Source organism: Protopterus annectens, chromosome 6.part0 (assembly GCF_019279795.1).
Source record: "Protopterus annectens isolate FY-2018-M chromosome 6.part0, PAN1.0, whole genome shotgun sequence".
Classification (NCBI taxonomy): domain Eukaryota; kingdom Metazoa; phylum Chordata; order Ceratodontiformes; family Protopteridae; genus Protopterus; species Protopterus annectens.
The window spans coordinates 164,314,986-164,333,440 of record NC_056737.1 but is presented as its reverse complement, the minus strand read 5'-3'; the positions used below and the strand labels follow the sequence as shown (position 1 = coordinate 164,333,440).

Genomic DNA, 18,455 nt, shown 5'->3' with positions numbered 1-18,455 from the left:
AACACTAGGAATACATTCAATATAATTTCTACAACGATCATTATTATGAAACAATATATTCTATGGAAAATATTTAAGCAATCTGTTGCAGAACTATCCATACAAAACATTACCTTTGAAACACTTACATTTAGACTCCTGAATTAACATTCCCTTTAGCTGTTTTTTTAAAAATGATCATCTACAAATAAAGTGCCTGTTGCCCTTGAAGAAAAAATTGCCTATGTTACATTTAAAAAAAATGATAAGCTAGTAATATTGCAATAGGGAATGGATGGCAAACTGGTAACAGGTTCATAGTTACTAGGTATCTCCGCCAAAGAAGACATTCTCAGGACTGCAGCATCCACGCACTTTAAAAGTACAATACAGTACATACTGTGGGAGTAGAACCCACAGCCTTCTGCATCAAAAACAAGTATACTACCTGCTGTGCTACTAACAACAAAAAAGGAGTTGGTATAAGCAGCACTAAACCTGTCTCCCCTTGAAGAACTGTGCAGCATAAGAAATCTGGAAAAAGCCAAACTTTATTGGGGTTGGGAGACAAAGGCCCAAAACCAGTGACACATTTTAAACATTGCTTGTATAATCTTAGAAAGTTGCTAGAATAACATGTTTTGTGTTACCGTGCATTTCCTCAAAGATAAGAAGACTGAAACTTAGATGGCTATCATTATTTACTGAATCGAGTTCTCACTGGTTTGGCAGAAAACCACAAATTGTAAGAAGAACAGACCAAATGTTTGAGCTAAACATTCCAGACATTCTGTGAAACTTTGGACAGTTGAGAACTATGGACTTAACTCCTTGAATCATAAGTGGTGGTATGGGTAGAGAATTTAGGCTCTTGCTTCTTGTACCTAAGTGGGGCATTTTACACACACAGACACACACACACCGAAATGCAGCGAGCCCAGCAATGCACACACATACTGTCCCAGTACAAGAACGAACATCCACTTGTCTGTGTTAAGCAGTGAACATCCACTTGTCTGTGTTAAGCAGCAGTCCCAGCCAAATCAATGCAGCAAGCAGTCACACACACTCACCCAATACAAGAACTGTCTGTGTTAAGCAGCCAAATCAATGCAGCGAGATTGGTACGGTCCCAAACCTAGACAGCAATACAGCACATGCACTTGGAAATGCAGTGAGATAAAGACCAGTACCAAGAATTAAGCAAACAACTAGCTCACCGTCTTTTCTTTTACCTTACATTCGTCCTTTACAAAAAAAAAAAAAAATGGGCCACTCGGGAATTTTTGGCACCCCAATATTTTGCCCTCAAAACCAGCATTAACCGAGGAATTCGGTATGGTTGAGAGGTGTAAGTACAGTTTACGAGTGGAAGTTTTATGAGATGATAAGAGGATGTGGCGCACTGGGGAGGAGATATTAGGACGCATTGCGACTAATGGAATTGGAGGAACCACGTTGTCATCTTGAAGTTCAAAATGTCTGGGTGAACAAGTCTGTCTGGATGGGACAGAAGTTCTGCAACCGGGTCTAGAATCCCGGGTTTTCGAATCAGATAAGGCCAAAGGAAGGGGAACCAAATCTGTCGAGGCCAAAAGGGTGCAATGACGATTACTGTGCTCTTCAACTGGAGTGCTTTCTGTGAGAATTTCAGAACTAGAGGTAACAGGGGAAAGTCATACAGGACACCAGGGGGGATAACTGTGGAGGAGACCGTCTCTGGGTGACTTCCCAGAGGGGGAATCAGGGCAAAGTAATTGCTGCACTTGTTGTTTTGGGAAGAAACAAATAGGCCGCAACAAGGTTGACCCATTGACAGAAGATCATTTTCGCCACTTTTGGATTAAGAGAGCACTCAATGGGCTGAAGGATACATCTGCTCAGCTTGTCATCACACTGGAACTCCCTGGAGTGTGCATTGCTATTGGACAGCAGTTGGAAGAGATCGCCCACACTCTAAGGGCTTCTCAATAAATGGGGTAAGACTTGGTTCCTCCCTACTTGCTGATGAACCAAACTAGTGACATACTATCTGTCTGAATTGCAATTGTTCCCTGAGGAAGAGCTATCTGAAATGCTTGCAACACTAGAAGCACCGCTCTTATCTTCAGGACATTGATGTGCAAGTTGGCCTCTAATGGGGGCCAAGTGCTTTGGACAGTCTTGCCCAGAAAATACCCCCTCCCCCATCTGGGAAGTGTCCATGGTCACTATGGTCATGGTCTCTGGAAGAACAAAGATATGACAGCAGAGATTTTTTTCGGAATTCATCCAGCAAAGAAGATCCCCTTTGCAATAACTGATGATCAGAATTTGGTCTGAAAAAGGTTGGTGAAGGATAGACCACTGAGAAGCTAGTAGCCACTGCAGAATTCTCATATGAAACCTGGCTAGAGGTACTAGAGTTATTGATGCTGCCATTGATCCTAGAATTTTCAAAATAGTCATGCAGGAACCCTCTTTCTGCAGATTATGCTTTGAACTTATACCATAATTCTTTGAAGCCTCCCTGGAGGAAGGGATGCTATAGCTGTCTCCGTATTTAGTACAGCCCCTATGAATTTTAAATTTTGCACTAGTGTCAAATGGGATTTCCCAAGATTTATCATAATCCCTAGATGGGCACAGATGTTGAGAGTGTAATCTCTGGCTGCTATTAACTGATGCCTGGTCAAAGCAGTTATGAGCCAGTAATCCAAGTGCGGAAACACCCAGAATCCTTGCAGTCTCAAGTGAACTGCTACTATTGCCATGCATTTGGTGAACACACTGGAGGCTGTGGTGAGACCAAAGGGCAGTATTCTGAACTGGTAATAACTGGCTCCCAGCCAGAAGCAGATGGATTTCCTGGAGCATTTGTCCATATTTATGTGGTAATACACATCCTGGAGCTCTAACGAGCACATCCATACGTTCATACGTAGGTACTAGTCTATCTGCCCAAAGGCATTAATAAGCCTAGCTGGAATGTGTTGACTTTCACCGCCCCCTTAGATTAGTTCCCTGTGCCTATATCCAGCAGAGCCACTGAAGTGATCCCTGGGGTAAACTTCCTGTTTCCCATCCACTTGTCAAGGTTTCTCTTGAAAAGTGTTAAGTGATGAGCTCTGCCTAATGTAGATTGGAATCTTGTTCCAGAGCATGGGAAGTCTCTGAGACAGGAATCTATCCCTCCAGCACTTCCTATTTACTGTTGTGGTGAGGTTTAAATCCCTAGAGCGTGTGGCTCGAGGGGATATGGTTTTCTTTATGTGGAGCATTTCCATCAATTCTGGGTTGGACATGGCCTTGTATGTCAGGCAAAGATCACCTCTGAGTAGGCGGTATGCAACTGAGTACAGCTGGAGTTTCTTCAGTCGAGCTGCATAGAGCATCTGTTTGAGGCCAGAGATCCTCTTGGTGAGGTACTTCTGTGATCTTTCCAGCTGTTGCAGGTGTCTTGTAAGGTACATCCCAAATGGGGTGTTGTACTCTATAATGGATCTGATGAGTGATGCATAGAGGGGCACAATGACCTCTTTTGATCTGGATGTAAACCCTTTTGTGATTAGGTGGGTCACATAGAAGGATTTTCTAACCACTTTGGCAATATGATTATCAAAGGAGAAATTACTATCTACTTCGGTCCCCAGATTCCTTATTTCGTCTTCCGTATTTAGGGGGCTACCACCTATGTGGTAATTTGTAGTTACTTTGTTTTTTCCAAAGGGATGACTACACACTTTTTGGCATTTAGCTTGAGGCCATGGTTTTGACACCAGGTATCTGTCTCAGTGAGACCCTTTTGGAGGATGTCTGTGTCAGCTGGAGAGTCAATTATAGCCCCTAGTTTGCTGTCGTCTGTGAACTTGGTCAGCCATAGTCCTCCTATGTTTGCCTGTACCTCTGAGAAGTATATGCTGAACAGGAGGGGACCTAGGACTGAGCCCTGGGGAATGTCACTTGTAATCAGTTTAGAGTCAGACTTAGCTCCCGCAACTCTTACCATGTGGGTTCTGTCCGTGAGCCAGTTGGCAACCCATCTTGTGACGTAGGGGTTTATGTTCAGGCTGGTGAGCTTGTCTACAATACCAGAATGGGGAATGGTGTCAAAGGCCTTTGCAAGGTCTAGGTAGGCTGTGTGGACCACCTTTCCTTCGTTTATAGTCTTGATACCTGTCTCAAAGAAGTCCACCAGGTTTAGGAGGCATGATCTGCCCTTAACAAAGCCGAACTGGGTAAGGTCCAGTGTTTGGAGGTTCCCAATGTCTCTGTTAATGAGATCCATGATGATGCGCTCCATAGCCTTGCAGACCAAGCTAGTCAGGCTTATAGGGTGATAGTTCCCGGGGTCTGTTGTGTCTCCACCTTTGAGGAGAGGAATAACCGTTGCTGTGCACCACTCTATGAGCACATAGCCTATGGAGAGGCTGAGTTTGAACATTGTGTTTAGGTGAGGGGTTAGTTAATCTTTGAGCTCATGTAGGACACAGCCTGGGACACCATCCAGTCCCACTGATGCTGTGTTTTTGGCTTTGGTGAAGGCTGTTTTAACCTGATGTCTGTGATTTCAGGGGCACTACATTCTTCTGGTATGGTTATGGACCCTTTTGGGGGTAAGAGGGGGCTGAAGTTTGCACTGAACCTGTCTGCCAGTATGTTGGCGATATCGGTTGGTTCAGTGTATTTTGTGCCATTCTGCACTAACTCCGAGCAGATCTGGGAATTGCCACTTAGATTCTTGACATAGCTAAAAAATGCCTTGTGGTTATCTTTAGAGTCCTTGGCAATTTTTCTTTCAAAGCTAGCCTTGGATGATTTTATGAGGGATCGTAGTTTCTTGCTGATACTGATAAGGGATGTCTTTCCCTCTTGGGATTTTACTCTTTTCTGTACTAGTTTCCTCCTTCTATTGCATAGCTTGTTTATGGCAGGGGTCCACCAGATTGGTTTCCTTTTCTTGGAGGAGTGAGTCTTGGTTTTGCTTGGGATAGCACGATCCATGCATTCTTGTAGGTGCCTGTAGAGTGCATTAGTAAAGGATTTTGTAGCTTGGGCAGCGTTATCCTTTAGCAGTTGTCTTTCCTCAGAAAGGGAAGGCTTGACTATACCATGACCATCCGGAACTTTGTCTGCCGACCTGATCTGTTCAGCACACTGATATTAAAAATCTTTCTCCAGTCCCGTCTTTTTTGGCACTAAAAAGAATCTTGAGTAGGTTCCGGATACTTTCTGGTCTGGCGGGACTTGTTGGATGACTCTTTTGTCCAGCAGTTTTTAAATTTCTTGCACTGCTGAATCCCTCTGGTTGGGTGGAACATCAGGGATTTTCTTGTGTACAGGGAGATAACGAGAAAAGGGAATGATATATCCTCTGGATATGATCCATTGCAGCCAGAAAAAAGAAGTTATGCCTTACAATAACATTCCATCTGTGTTGTTCATCTTCATTCATTCATTCATTACTGATGGGGCTTGGAACCGATTCCTGGTTCCAACTCAGCCACTGTACAAAGCTCGTGTCAGCCAAAAAAAACTCTCATGCTAAGATTACCCATAGTGCTTCTCACCCCATTACCTCATATCGAGTTTGCACAAGAACGCAAAAGCAGAGGCTTTTTCTGCTCAGAATACTCTAAACCAGATAAAGGACCATATCCAAAAAAACCTCCAGGAGCCTACTGGAGGGGGATGGTGGGAGGGGATGTAATGAATGAATGAATGAAGATGAACAACACAGATGGAACGTTATGGCAAGACATAACTTCTTTAACTGATGTTGCTAATCTTCATTCATTCCTTACTGATGAGACAAAGTCCCTAGCTACCTAGTTTCCTGGAAGGCCCTATGGAAGAATATTCCTGAGTACCATTGAGCCAAAGGCAGCTCTCCTCTGGAGATCAAATCCAATTTGTAATGATTAATAAAGGTATGTGGAGAGGCCCTAGCTGCTGCTGCACAAATATCGTCCATGGTAGTCCTGCAGTGAAAGGCCACCAAGATTGCCATAGATCTGGTTGAATGTGCTCTAATTTTGTTAGGCAGGGACAATTTACTATGATTGTAAGCAAAACATGGAATCTCTTAGCCATTTGAATAAAGTAATCTTGGAAACTAACTCTCCTATTTTAGGCCCAGAGTAAGAGATAAAAAGCTGGTCAGATTTCCTAAAGGATTTTGTTCTGTCCAGGTAGAACCGCAATTGTCTGTGGACATCCAGTAAGTGGAGGCAATACTCCCTTTTATTTGAAAAAATAGGGAAGAACACTGGTAAGTCGATAGTCTGGTTCATGGTTAACTCTGAAATTACTTCGGGCAGGAAGGAAGGATTAGTCTGAAGTGATACTCTGTCCTTGTGAAAAATTAAGTAGGGAGGTTTGACACATAAGGCCTGAAGTTCAGATATCCTACATGCTGAAGTGATAGCCACCAGAAAAAGAGACTTCCATGAGAGAAATTTCATGTCACAACTGGCTGCAGGTTTAAAGGGAGCTTTAGTTAATGCCTGCAACATGAGGGTGCGATTCCAAGGTTGAACAGGTTCTCTAATGGGTGGTGTAATGTGAGAAACCCCTTTCAGAAAAGTTTTGCAGAGATGATGAGAAATCAAGGAGGTGTCCCCGAAGCTATCATGAAAATTGGAAATAGCAGCCAGGTATACCCGAATCGTAGAAGCTGCTACTCCAGATTGTAACAGGCCAGAGAGATAATGAAGTACATTAGGGACTGAGGCTGAACCAGGATCTATGTTATTATCATAAACCCATAAACCAAATCTCTTCCATTTATCATGATACAATTTTCTGGTGGAAGGCTTATGAGAAGCCAGAAGAATGTCATGAACAGGTGAGGAAAGATTCTTCTGACTGGCAATTATTGGAAGTGGAGGAACCAAGCCGTCAGTTTGAGGCTGGAGAGGTTCGGGTAGATCATCCCTTGAGGGTGTAACTAATTCCAGAGTTGGATCCAGAATCCATGGTTTGCATACTAGATGAGGCCACAGGAAGGAGAACCAAACTTGTCGAGGCCAATATGGAGCAATGAGGATTACTTTGCTTCTCAACCGAATTGCTTTTTTCAAGAAATGCGGAATCAATGGTATCAGGAGAAAAGCGTAGTGCAGTCCCGTGGGCCAATTATGCGAAACCGCATCCTGCGGGGGTTCCCCCTGAGGGGAATTAGGGCAAAGTAGCTTCTGCACTTGTGATTTATGGGCAAGGCAAACAAGTCGCAGCAAGGATGGCCCTAGCGATTGAAAATTATCAATGCCATTGCAGAATTGAGGGACCACTCATGAGGTAGGAGAATGCACCTGCTCAATTTGTCTGCAATCACGTTGGAATCCCCAGGAATGGGCATTGCTATTAAAAAAATGGTTGGAAGCTATCACCCATTGCCAAATTCTCATGGCTTCCCGGCACAGAGGATAGGATTTGGTTTCCCCTTGTTTGTTGATGTACCAGACCACTGACATGTTGCCTGTCTGAATATCAACAGTCCCTGAGGGGAGGGCGCGGTGGAATGCTTGCAATGCTAGAAGCACCACCCTTAGTTCCCGGACATTGATATGCAAATTGGCCTCTGCTGACGACCAAGTGCCATGGACCATCTGTCCCTGAAAATCCCCTCCTACTGGTCAGGGAAGCGTCCGTGGTCACTGTGGCCTTAGGCTGCGAGGACGAAAAGGGTCAGCTCCATAGAGATATGTCTGCTGCATCCACCAAAGTAAGTCCTTCTTGCATAGATTCATTAAACAAATTTGGAAAGACAGTGGGTGAGTTAAGATTGACCATTGTGTTAATAGGAGCCACTGAAGTATTTTCGTATGTTGTCTTGCTAGGGGGACAATTGTTATTGTTGAATCCATTGACCCCAAGACTTGAAGGACTGCCTGAGCGGGCACCTTGTCTCGGGGGAGTATCACTCGGATTTGAGAAGCAAGTCTTTCCAATCTATGATGAGGAAGGGAGACCATGCAAGACAGTGTGTTCAGCATTGCCCCTATGAATTCCAAGGACTGGGCCAGGGTCAGCTGACTGTTCTCCATATTTATAGAAATCCCTAAATGCTGTGCCGGTAGTAGAGTGTACTGTCATGCCATTATCAGTAGATGTTAGGTGGGAGCAGTGAGGAGCCAGTCATCCTAATATGGAAACACCCGGAATCCCTGCAGTCTCAGGTGAACCGCTACCACTGCCATGCATTTGGTAAATACTCTGGAAGATGTAGAGAGGCCAAAGGGTAGTGTGCGAAACTGGTAATGATTGGCTCCCAGACGGAAGCTGAGGAATATTCTGGATCGCTTGTCCATCTTTATGTGGTAATACGCATCCCGAAGATCTACAGAGCACATCCAATCATCTTTTTTCCAGGAAAGGAAGGATAGACTGAATCGTGATCATCCAGAACTTTGTTTGCTTGACAAAGTTGTTTAAGATACTGAGGTCCAAAATGGGTCTCCAGTCCCCTGTCTTTTTTTGGCACTAAACATAACCTGGAATAGTACCCAGATCCTATCTGGTCTGGTGGGACTATTTGGATGACTCTTTTTTGAAGCAGCTTTAGAACCTCTTGAGCTGCAGATTCCCTTTGACTGGGTGGAACATCGGAAATATGTTTTGGAGATTTGGGGTGAAGACTGAAGGGGATGTGATAACCTCTAATAATAATCTGCTGCACCCAGGAGTCTGAGGTGATATTTTGCCAGGCATGTTTGTGCAGCGAAAAACGTCCCCGACTGCTTCCAGGGGAAAGCAATTGGGCCGTTCTTCAGGAGCGCTGGTAGGGCTGGCCAGAGAAAGACTCTCTAGATCCCTGATTGCGTGGACCCCTTGCCCCGAAAGGGGCACCTTAAGAGTTACCCCTTCTGTCCCATGAGGTATGATCACCACATGTGTCACAGTAAGGACCTTGGGGCTTCTTCTGCCACATTTTCCTGCTCCTCTAATTCCTAGAGAAGTATCGTTGGGGAATGGAAAAACGGACACCTACATAAGACAGGGTCTTACCATCCTGCTCACACCTGGTTAGCGTGTCTTTCACTTTGGATCTGAAAAGGGAGGAAGGCTCGACTGGAGCACTGAGGAAGGAAGCCTTGAAAGGGTCCACAAAGTCACAGAGGCGCATCCAGGCGTGACGTCTCATGACAACGCCAGCAACCGCCGATCTTGCTGCCCCTTCGGTTGCATGGCAGACCAACCTCATGGACAAGTTAGAGATGGTTTCTAGGGTTGCAAGCTGCGGGGCCACCCGTATCTTGTCAGATACAGCTCCAGCTAGTGCTCCAGGGAGCTCTGTGATTAGATCTCTCTGGAGCCTAGTGAAATGTGCCAGATAATTCAACGACCAAATGGTAAAGGTCGAAGATGCAAACGTCCGCTTCCCTAGTCTGTCCAACTCCTGAGACTCCTTATTTGGGGGATGAACCGTATGGCTCTCCTCGGCGCACTCTTTCTATATTTGCTGCCACCACCACTATAGCATCTACAGGCAATCCTTTAGACCAATGAGGGCTATCTTAGGAGGGACATAAGAATTTATCCAGTCTCCGAGAGATAGGCACAATGGAGTTGGGCTTTTTCCAGGCATGCTGCATGACAAGCCAGACAAGCTCATCAGCAGGTGGGGTCACCCAGGCAGTAGAGGGCCAGGCATGGTAGGCCTGCAAAAACACGGACTCCTCGGGGGATGGGCTTCAGGACTTCTAATGTCCTCGCTGTTTTAAAATTTCAAGGATATCTCCAAAGGAACATCTTCAGCAGGAGGTTTTGGGGACCCTTCCCCTTCATCATAGTCCATGTCATGTGCTTCCTCTTGCACGTTCTCTTCCTCAGAACCTCCTCGGCAGGGTCTTCCGAAGAGGACTCGGGAGAGAGAGTGCCCTGTTCAAGGATATCTTGCGGCTCCCGCACCCGGTGTCCTGAAGTGGCAAACTATGTCAACTGAGCCCTAGGAGGAATGTACATATGGTGTTCTGATGCCTGTGGGGTCAGCTGACTGCCTGCAGAGGCCAGTGCCCTTTCCATCGCCTGAAAAGCAGGTCTGTCTGAAGAGGGATGGGAGCCTGGAACTGAGAGGGACAACTTTGGAACCAAGGTCACATCCCGCTCCAATAGACCTGCCGTCATGAGAGGAACCTCGAGAGGATTCGGTGCCGCAGAGGTCATCGGGGCCGTGGCACACAGTGCAGTAGAAAAAATCGGCGAGGACCCTCAATGCCGATAGGCCAGTCGCAACCCCGTGGATGGCTTGGCTCCAAAGGAGTAGACGTCCATAGGGAGATGATCAGTGCCACAGACGAGGATGCCACTGGAACCGTGACAGCTGGAACTGGAAAAGGCATCAGAGCCAAGGGCCTCGGACCCAGACAGGTCAAAGGAGGAGTATAAGATGGAGTCTGTGGGGAGAACTCCTCTACTCCAAATGGGATAGAGGGTTTACTAAGAGAAGTCAACCCCCTAGCCGTCAAGAGTTGATCCACAAGTCTGACCATGTCTAGTTCTGATAGGCTCCTGGAGGATCTGGTGGATATCCCCAATGGGGAGTCTGGACATTCCAAAAAGGGGCTATATGGCTGTCCTGAGAATGGATCCATCGACAGGGAGTATCTGGTCCATGGTATGGTCTCTCCCTTCGACACCAAGGTCAATGGACCTGTAGAAAATGTAGTAGGGAGGGGGGAAGTGGCCGGAATTGTAGACTCTATTGTTTGGGTTGAAGGGAGAATCTGGACGGGTGTAGTCATGGCCGGTACCATGATAATCGGAGCTGTGGTAGTCGGTACCAAAAAGGTCCTATCACATTTCAGTTCAGCAGTCAGCACCGAAGTAGGAGACTCAAGTCCCGATGCCAATATAGAAGGAGGCAGTTTAGCAGTCATAATCAGGGTTGGTTCCACCGTCAGCACAGAGGAAAGGGTTTTGTGATCTGGAGCCAAGGGAACTGAAGACAATTTTCTTAATTTAGGTCTAGGCTTTAAGACTTAGATTCTGGATCTTTAGGCGAAGAGGGAACCAAATGGCTCCTCTTCTTATGATCTTTTCTGGGAGGAGGAAAACCCTCCGATGCAGAAAAAACCTCCGGGAAAGGAGATTTGAGTAGCCCTTTAAGAATGAGTTTATTGCGTCTCTCATTGAGTGTACGAGTACTAAAGCTTGCACAAATATTACAAGGTGGCTGAACAGTCAGATGAGGCACACTCAAGCAATAAACACAAGAGGAATGTGCATCTGAATTCGCCATTTTAAGGGAACACTGGTCGCAAGCTTTAAACCCAACAGTCCCCTTCTTGTCCACCATAACCACAGAAAAAACAAGGCCACTACACATGCAAAACCCATAATATCAACAACATAAAACCTACAGAGGTATATAACAATACAGCAATCAAAACACACACTTTTTTTTGAATATATAAAGAGAGAAAGACAGAAAAGGGAAGAAAAGGGTACCAACAGTGGCATCCTGAGAATACCACAGAGGGTAAGGGCAGGAGCTACCAACGATGGTAGTAAGGAATACCAGAAAACATGGTAAAGGGGAGGAAGAATGAAGCACTCTACCAGAAAAGGGGTAGCGAGAGGTAATTAAGTACAAACGACAAAGATTCAACAACAATACAAAGTTTTAACAACAAGCAAAAAACCAGTTATCTGAAATTGAAAGGCATAACCCGTCCTGATCAGTACATGGCAAACAAGATCTGAGGTAATGGGGAGAGAGGCACTATGAGTAATCTTAGCATGAGAGGTTTTTTGGCTGACGCGAGCTTGGTACAGTGGGTGAGTAGGAACCGAGGATCAGTTCCAAGCCCCATCAGTAAGGAATGAATGAAGATTCTATTGTTCTGTTTAGCCAGGCATTTAGGTGCAAGGACAAGCATCCACCAACTGCTTCCAGAAGAAGACAATCGGGCCTCCATTCAAAAGCGCTGAAAGGGCTTCCCTGGAAAGGAATCCCTGAAGCCCTGGTTTTGCGGATCGACTTTGCCATGAGGGCAAAGTCTTCCATTGTGGCTCCCCCCTCTGCTCCTGGAAGGGCCCTTGGGATTTTTTGAACCACATCTTCCCACCGCTCCTCTGGTTCCTAGAAAAGGACCTTGGGGGGGGGTGGAGAAATGTATGCCCATAGCAGAAAGGGTCTTACCATCTTTCTCACACCTGGATAAAGCCTCTTTCACTTTCAGGCCAAACAAGTATGTTCCGGCAAAGGAAGCATTGATGAAAAAAGACCTGAATGGTTCCGCAAAGTCACATAAGCTATGCCTGTACCTCCTGCTCTGGAAGTCCCATTGGTTTTATGTGCTATCAGTGTCATGGACATGTTAGAGACAGACTCCAGGGTGGCTAGCTGGGAAGCAACTTTATCTTAGACTCCCTCAAATACAGCTCCCATTAAGGTATCTGACAATTCCTTTATCAGATCCCGTTGAAGTCTTGTGATGTGTGCCAAGAAATTCAAAGACCTTATAGTGAAGGTCAATGAAGCATAGACCTGCTTCCCAAATCTGTCCATAGCCCAAGACTCCCTGTTGGGTGGATGGACAGATGAATTCCCCTCAGCAAGTTCTTTTTTAGTGGTGGCCACTATGACCATGGCATCCACAGTTAACCCCTTGGCCCAGAACTGTTTATCCTTGGGGGCAGATAATATTTTATCAGGTCTCTTGGGGATAGGTTTGATGGCATACATAGTCTTCCATGATTGCTGTGAAATCAACTGAATGAGTTCATCAGCTGGTGGGGTCACCCAAGAGGTAAACAGGTGGCACCAACTGGTGGGTTCACTCAACAGGTAGACGGGCAGGTGCCGAAAGCCTGCAGGTAAACAGATTCCTCAGAGGAAGGGTTTTGGGACTTCTAGCCACTCCTTTGTTTTAAGATTTCTAGAATGTCTCCAAAGGAGACATCTTCAGTTGGTGACCGTGGGGACCCTTCCCCATCATCAAAATCTGTGTCCTCAGTGACTGATTACTGGGAGGAATCCAAGTGCTTCCTCTTGCACTTCTTTTTCTGAGGGACCTCCTCAGGGTGATAATCTGGATAGGTATCAGAAGATGAGAGAACCTGAGTCTGAGAAACCTGAGACTTCAGCACCCACTGTCCCAGTGGAGAGGCAGAAGGAATAATAAAGCTAGAGGGGGGTAACTGTTTAGAGGGAGAAGGCACCAACTGAGTCACTGTAAGTGAAAGGACCCTCTCCATTGTCTTGAAGGCCGACTTCCCTGAAGATGGAAGGGAGCCTGGAACTGACAGAGACTGCCTCGGGAATGGGGTCACTCCCCCTCCGTAGAACCAACCCTCAAGACAGAAGCCAGAGCCAAACTAACTTGTGCTGAAGCCCCAAGGAGCAGGGATGACTTTGAAAAACCCAGAGTTGAGTCCTGCTCCCCAGAACAGACAGGGTACCTATGGCTCCGAGAGGTCTCAGGTTCCGAAGCCATCAAAGAGCTCAGGAGAATTACCAGTTCCAAAGATATGAGGACCTCAGGAACCAGTAAAGTCAGTGCCAGAAGATCTGGAACAGACAACTCTAAGACCTTGGAGGAGGTTAGAGGAGGAGTACTTAATGGAGCAATGGAAGGTTCTGTTCCAAGACCCAAAGGGGTCAGAACTGAAAGGGGGCCTGAAAGTCCTTTAGCCCATAAAATTTTATTCACCAGCCTCTCCACGTCGAATTCAGAAAGTCTTTTGATGGAGCTGATAGATGAAGTTGAAGGAGACTTACGCCTCTGCAGAAAAACTTCTGGAAGCTCTCCAGTGAAAGGGTCAACTGAAGGTGAACAAGTTGTTTTAGGAAAAATGTCTTTAGTCATGGTAGGTGAAGGAGAAATTGTTTCCTGCACCATGGCCTTTGAAGTCGAAGAACTTGTGACAGCAATCAATGTTGGAGTAGTTGGCGACACCGGTGGTTTACAGGCAAAGGCCTCTGGTTCCAAAGATAATTTTAAAACCAAGGGTTTCCACTTCTTTGGCTTAGGAACTGATGGAAAAGTAGGAACCAAAAGACTCATCTTCTTTCCTTTGTCAGCTGAAGATGAGGACAAAGGGGAGGAAAAAAGAAGTTATGTACTCACCATAATGTTCCATCTGAGTAGGTATTTCATTCGTCTGCAACCTGTGGGTATCGGATCCGATCTCGGATCCGAGCCGGCAGCTTTACTAGCTAAAAGATCCAAGCTCCTAGCTTCTTCCCTTACCCATAATCCCCTGCTACATACTCCCTTTCCCCAGATTGAGTTTGCCTAAACTAGCAACCAAGACTCTCGACCAAGTACCATAACCTACTGCCTAACCATGAACCAATGTCATTCATAGTCAGGAAGCACAATACTGGATAGGGGGCATGGAGGGGGGGGGGGCGGTTGCAGACAAATGAAGTACCTACTCAGATGGAACGTTATGGTGAGTACTTAACTTTTTTATCTGAAGTAATTACTTCATTTGTTCTGCAACCTGTGGGACAGAGTCCCCAGCTACCTAATAAAAACCCTGGGAGGTCCTCAAGGAAGGATATTCCGGAGCACCGCGGAGCCAAAGGAAGCCCTACTCCTAGATATCATATCCAACTTATAATGAGAAATAAATGTATGAGAAGAGGACCAAGTAGCTGCTGAACATATATCATCCAGAGGAACTCTGGACTAAAAGGCTGCAGAAGTAGCTATGGAATGAGTTGAATGGGCACGGACTCCGGAAGGAGCAGGTTTCCCTGAGGCTAAGTAAGCATGGATGATGCATTGCGAAATCCAGTTTGCTAAAGTGACTTTGGTAATAGCCTTTCCTAAAGAAGGTTTGGCAAAGGACACAAACAATTGATAAGACCTACAAGTAGCCTTCGTCCTGTCCAAATAAAAGCGCAGTTGTCTATGTACGTCCAATGTGTGTAATTTATATTCCCCTTTGTTCTGGAAGTTGGGAAAAAATACTGGTAAATTAATCGGCTGATTAATATTTGATTCAGAGGCCACTTTGGGCAGAAAGGAGGGATTAGTCCTGAGAGACACTCTATCCTTATGAAAAATTAGATAAGGGGGTCTCATGCAAAGCGCTTGAAGTTCTGAGACCCTCCTGGTTGACGTAATAGTGATCAGAAAGGCTGTTTTCCAGGATAAAAATTTTAATTGAACCGAGGCAGCCGGTTCAAAGGGCGGACTCATTAATGCCTGCAGAACCAATGTCGGGTCCCATGGTGGAACCGCAGTCTTAACTGGTGGCTTCAGCAGAAAAATTCCTTTCAAAAATGTTTTGCATATTTTAGCTGAAGCTAACGATCCCAGCCCATCTCCTATGTGAAAATGAGAGATGGCTGCCAACTGTACTTTAACCGTAGATGCACTGGCTCCTTGATGAAAAATATATGACAAGAATTCAAGAACAGTTGGGTTAGGGACAGTAAAGGGATCCAAACCCTTGTCTGCAGCCCAGATAGAAAAACGATTCCACTTACTACTGTAAATTTTTCTGGTAGTAGGTTTGTGCGCTGCTACCAGAATGTCTTTCACTGGTGAGGAGATACCGGGAGTCCTTGCCATCAGTGGAACTGGATCAACCAAGCCGTGATCTTGAGGTTTTCCAGGTTTGGGGGTTGCAATCCAGAAGGATGCAAAATCAGATCAGGGATGGGATCCAAGATCCAAGGAGGAAATACACTGTGAGACCGCAGATAAGGGAACCAGATCTGGTGAGGCCAGAATGGGGCTATGAGGATAACTTTGCTCCCCAACCTTCAGGCTTACGGTAGGAACTTCATCATGAGAGGAAGAGGGGGGTAAGCATAGAGGAGACCGGGTGGCCAAACATGAACCAGAGCGTCTCTGGGGCTCTCCCCTGGTGGGGGAATTAGAGCAAAAAACTCACTGCACTTTATGTTTGACGGAGAAGCAAAAAGATCGCAGCAAGGTAGACCCCACTTGAAGAAAATCTGTTTCGCTACTGACAGGTTCAGAGACCACTCGTAAAGTGTGAGGATCAAGCGACTCAGCTTGTCCGCAAGAACGTTGGACTGTCCTGGAATGTGCATTGCTATAAGAAAACGGTTGGTGGATATCGCCCATTCCCAAACTCTCATGGCCTCCCGACAAAGGGGATAAGATCTGGTTCCTCCCTGTTTGTTTATGTACCAGACTACCGCCATGTTGTCTGTCTGTATTGCAATAGTCCCCAAGGGAAGAAGGTCATGAAGAGCTTGCAATGCTAGAAGCACCACCCTCATCTCTAGGACAGTGATATGCAGAGCGGTCTCCAAGGGAGTCCACGTGCCTTGGACTGTTCTGCCCATAGCATGCCCCCCCCACCCGAGGCGAGAAGCGTCCGTGGTCAACGTGGCTTAGGGTTGAGACATCACGAAGGGTCTCCCTTCCCGCAGCTCCCGTGAATGAAGCCACCAGAGGAGGGAGCCCCTGCAAACCTTGCTCAGGGGAATAGGAGTGTCTGGGGGGTGTAGCAACAGAGACCATTGGACTTGAAGGGTCCATTGAAGAATTCTCATTCAGAGACGTGCATGCAGGGAAAGACTGATTGCTGCTGCCATTGAGCCCAGCGCTCTCAAGACTAATTCTGCCGATGGGGCTGGGGACTGAAGAAGTGCCTTAACATGACATGACAAACTGCTCAATCTGTCTGATGTTAAGAGGGCCTGAGAGAGGCGAGTATCTATTTTGGCCCCTATGAATTCCAGAACCTGTACAGGACGAAGGAAGGATTTCTGGAGGTTTATTGAAATGCCCAGACACTGGGCAAGAGTGAGAAAATAGTCTCTGGCAGAACAAAGCTGATGCCTGTTGGAGGCAGTGAGGAGCCAGTCGTCCAGGTACGGAAAGACCTGAATGCCCTGGAGTCTAAGGTGGTCTGCAACAACTGCCATGACCTTGGTAAACACCCTGGGGGCTGTGGTGAGGCCAAATGGAAGAACCCTGAACTGATAATGACTGGCTCCCAGCTGAAAGCGGAGCAATCTCCTGGATCATCTGTCCATAAGAATATGGTAGTATGCATCCTGGAGGTCTATGGAGGACATCCAGTCGTTCTCCCGAAGAAGAGGGAGAATTGATTGCAGAGTGACCATCTGGAACTTTTCTTTGGTAATGAACAGGTTCAGGGAAGAAAGGTCTAGAACTGGTCTTAAGTCCCCCGTCTTTTTTGGCACTAAAAGAACCTGGAGTAATTGCCCAATCCGAACTGGTCTGGGGGGACGTGCTGAATGGCTCTTTTTTTCTAGCAGCTTCGAAACCTCCGAAGCTGCTGCCTCCCTTTGATCGGGTGGGGCATTGGGGAGGCGCTTTGTAGGAGGGGGAAGACTTAGAAAGGGAATGGTGTAACCTCTGGATATGATTCGAAGCACTCACCGATCCATCGTAATGGACTCCCAATTTTGGAGGTGCTCCGACAGACGCCCCCCGACTGCCTCCAGACAGGGACAGCCGGGTAAGCCCTCAGAGCTGTTGTATGGGCCTGTCCGAGAACGGTTCTCTAGACCCGAAATTACTCTGCCACCCCCCCCCCTCTGCCTCTGGGCCGGCGTCCACCTTGTCCTCCTCTGCCTCTGAAGGACGAGGGATCTGAAGCTGGATGGGACTGCTGAGACTTCCGGAACCACATCTTCTTTTGTCCCCTCTGATTCCTAGAGAAGGATCATTGGGGATTAGAGAAGCGGACTCCGGCGACAGACAGCGTCTTCCCGTCCTTTTCGCTTTGGACCAGCGTCTCGCGGATGGAATTGCCAAAGAGCGAAGAGCCGTCAAAGGGTGCATTCACGAAGGACGCCTTCAAGGGTTCTGCAAAATTGCAAAGGCGGAGCCAGGCGTTACGCCGCAAGGCAACCCCTGCTCCGCTAGCTCTAGTGGCTCCCTCCATGGCATGGAAGAGTAGCCGCATAGAAGTGTTAGAAATAGATTTCAGAGTGGCCATGTGAGTCGAGAAAGTCCTCTTATCCTCAGCCATCATGGGCTCCGGGGGAGCGCCAGCGTATTCCTTTATTAAGTCTCGCTGGAGTCTGATGACGTGCGCCATGTAGTTCAGTGCCCTTATAGAGAAGGTGGCTGAAGCAAACATCCACTTTCCAATGCGGTCCAACGTCCGAGATTCCTTATCCAGAGGATGGACCGAGGAACTCTCCTGTGCGAGTTCCTTCTTCATGGCGGCCGCCACCAACATGGCATCTACTGGTGAACCCTTAGACCAAGCCTGCCTATCCGAGGGAGGGCTAAGAATTTTATCTGGCCTTCTTGGAATTGGCTCCATGGTGTCTGGTTCCTTCCACGCCCTGGTAGTAATTAGGTCTACCAGGGGTCAGCCAGGGGGGACACCCAGGAGGTAGACGGGCCTGCATCAAACACCTCCAGAAACACAGATTCGTCTGGGGAAGGTTTTTGGGCAGACCACCCTCCTCTAATTCGCAACATTTCCATGATGTCTCCAAAGGAGACATCTTCAGGGGGTGATCTTGGGGAACCTTCCCCTTCATCCAAATCTGTGTCTTCCGTGATGGACTCAGGGGA

General features: G+C 46.8%; 1 protein-coding gene across 1 annotated transcript in view; it reads right to left on the bottom strand.

The window, feature by feature from the left end:
• LOC122803781 (leucine-rich repeat-containing protein 74A-like) overlaps positions 1-13,970 on the bottom strand; it is a 1,499,916-nt gene extending 1,485,946 nt beyond the window's left edge. Inside the window, exon 1 of the mRNA XM_044073469.1 lies at positions 13,685-13,970. Coding sequence (XP_043929404.1) covers positions 13,685-13,970 — 286 coding nt within the window. The remainder of the gene's footprint in view (positions 1-13,684) is intronic.
• Between the last annotated feature and the right edge of the window lie 4,485 nt (positions 13,971-18,455).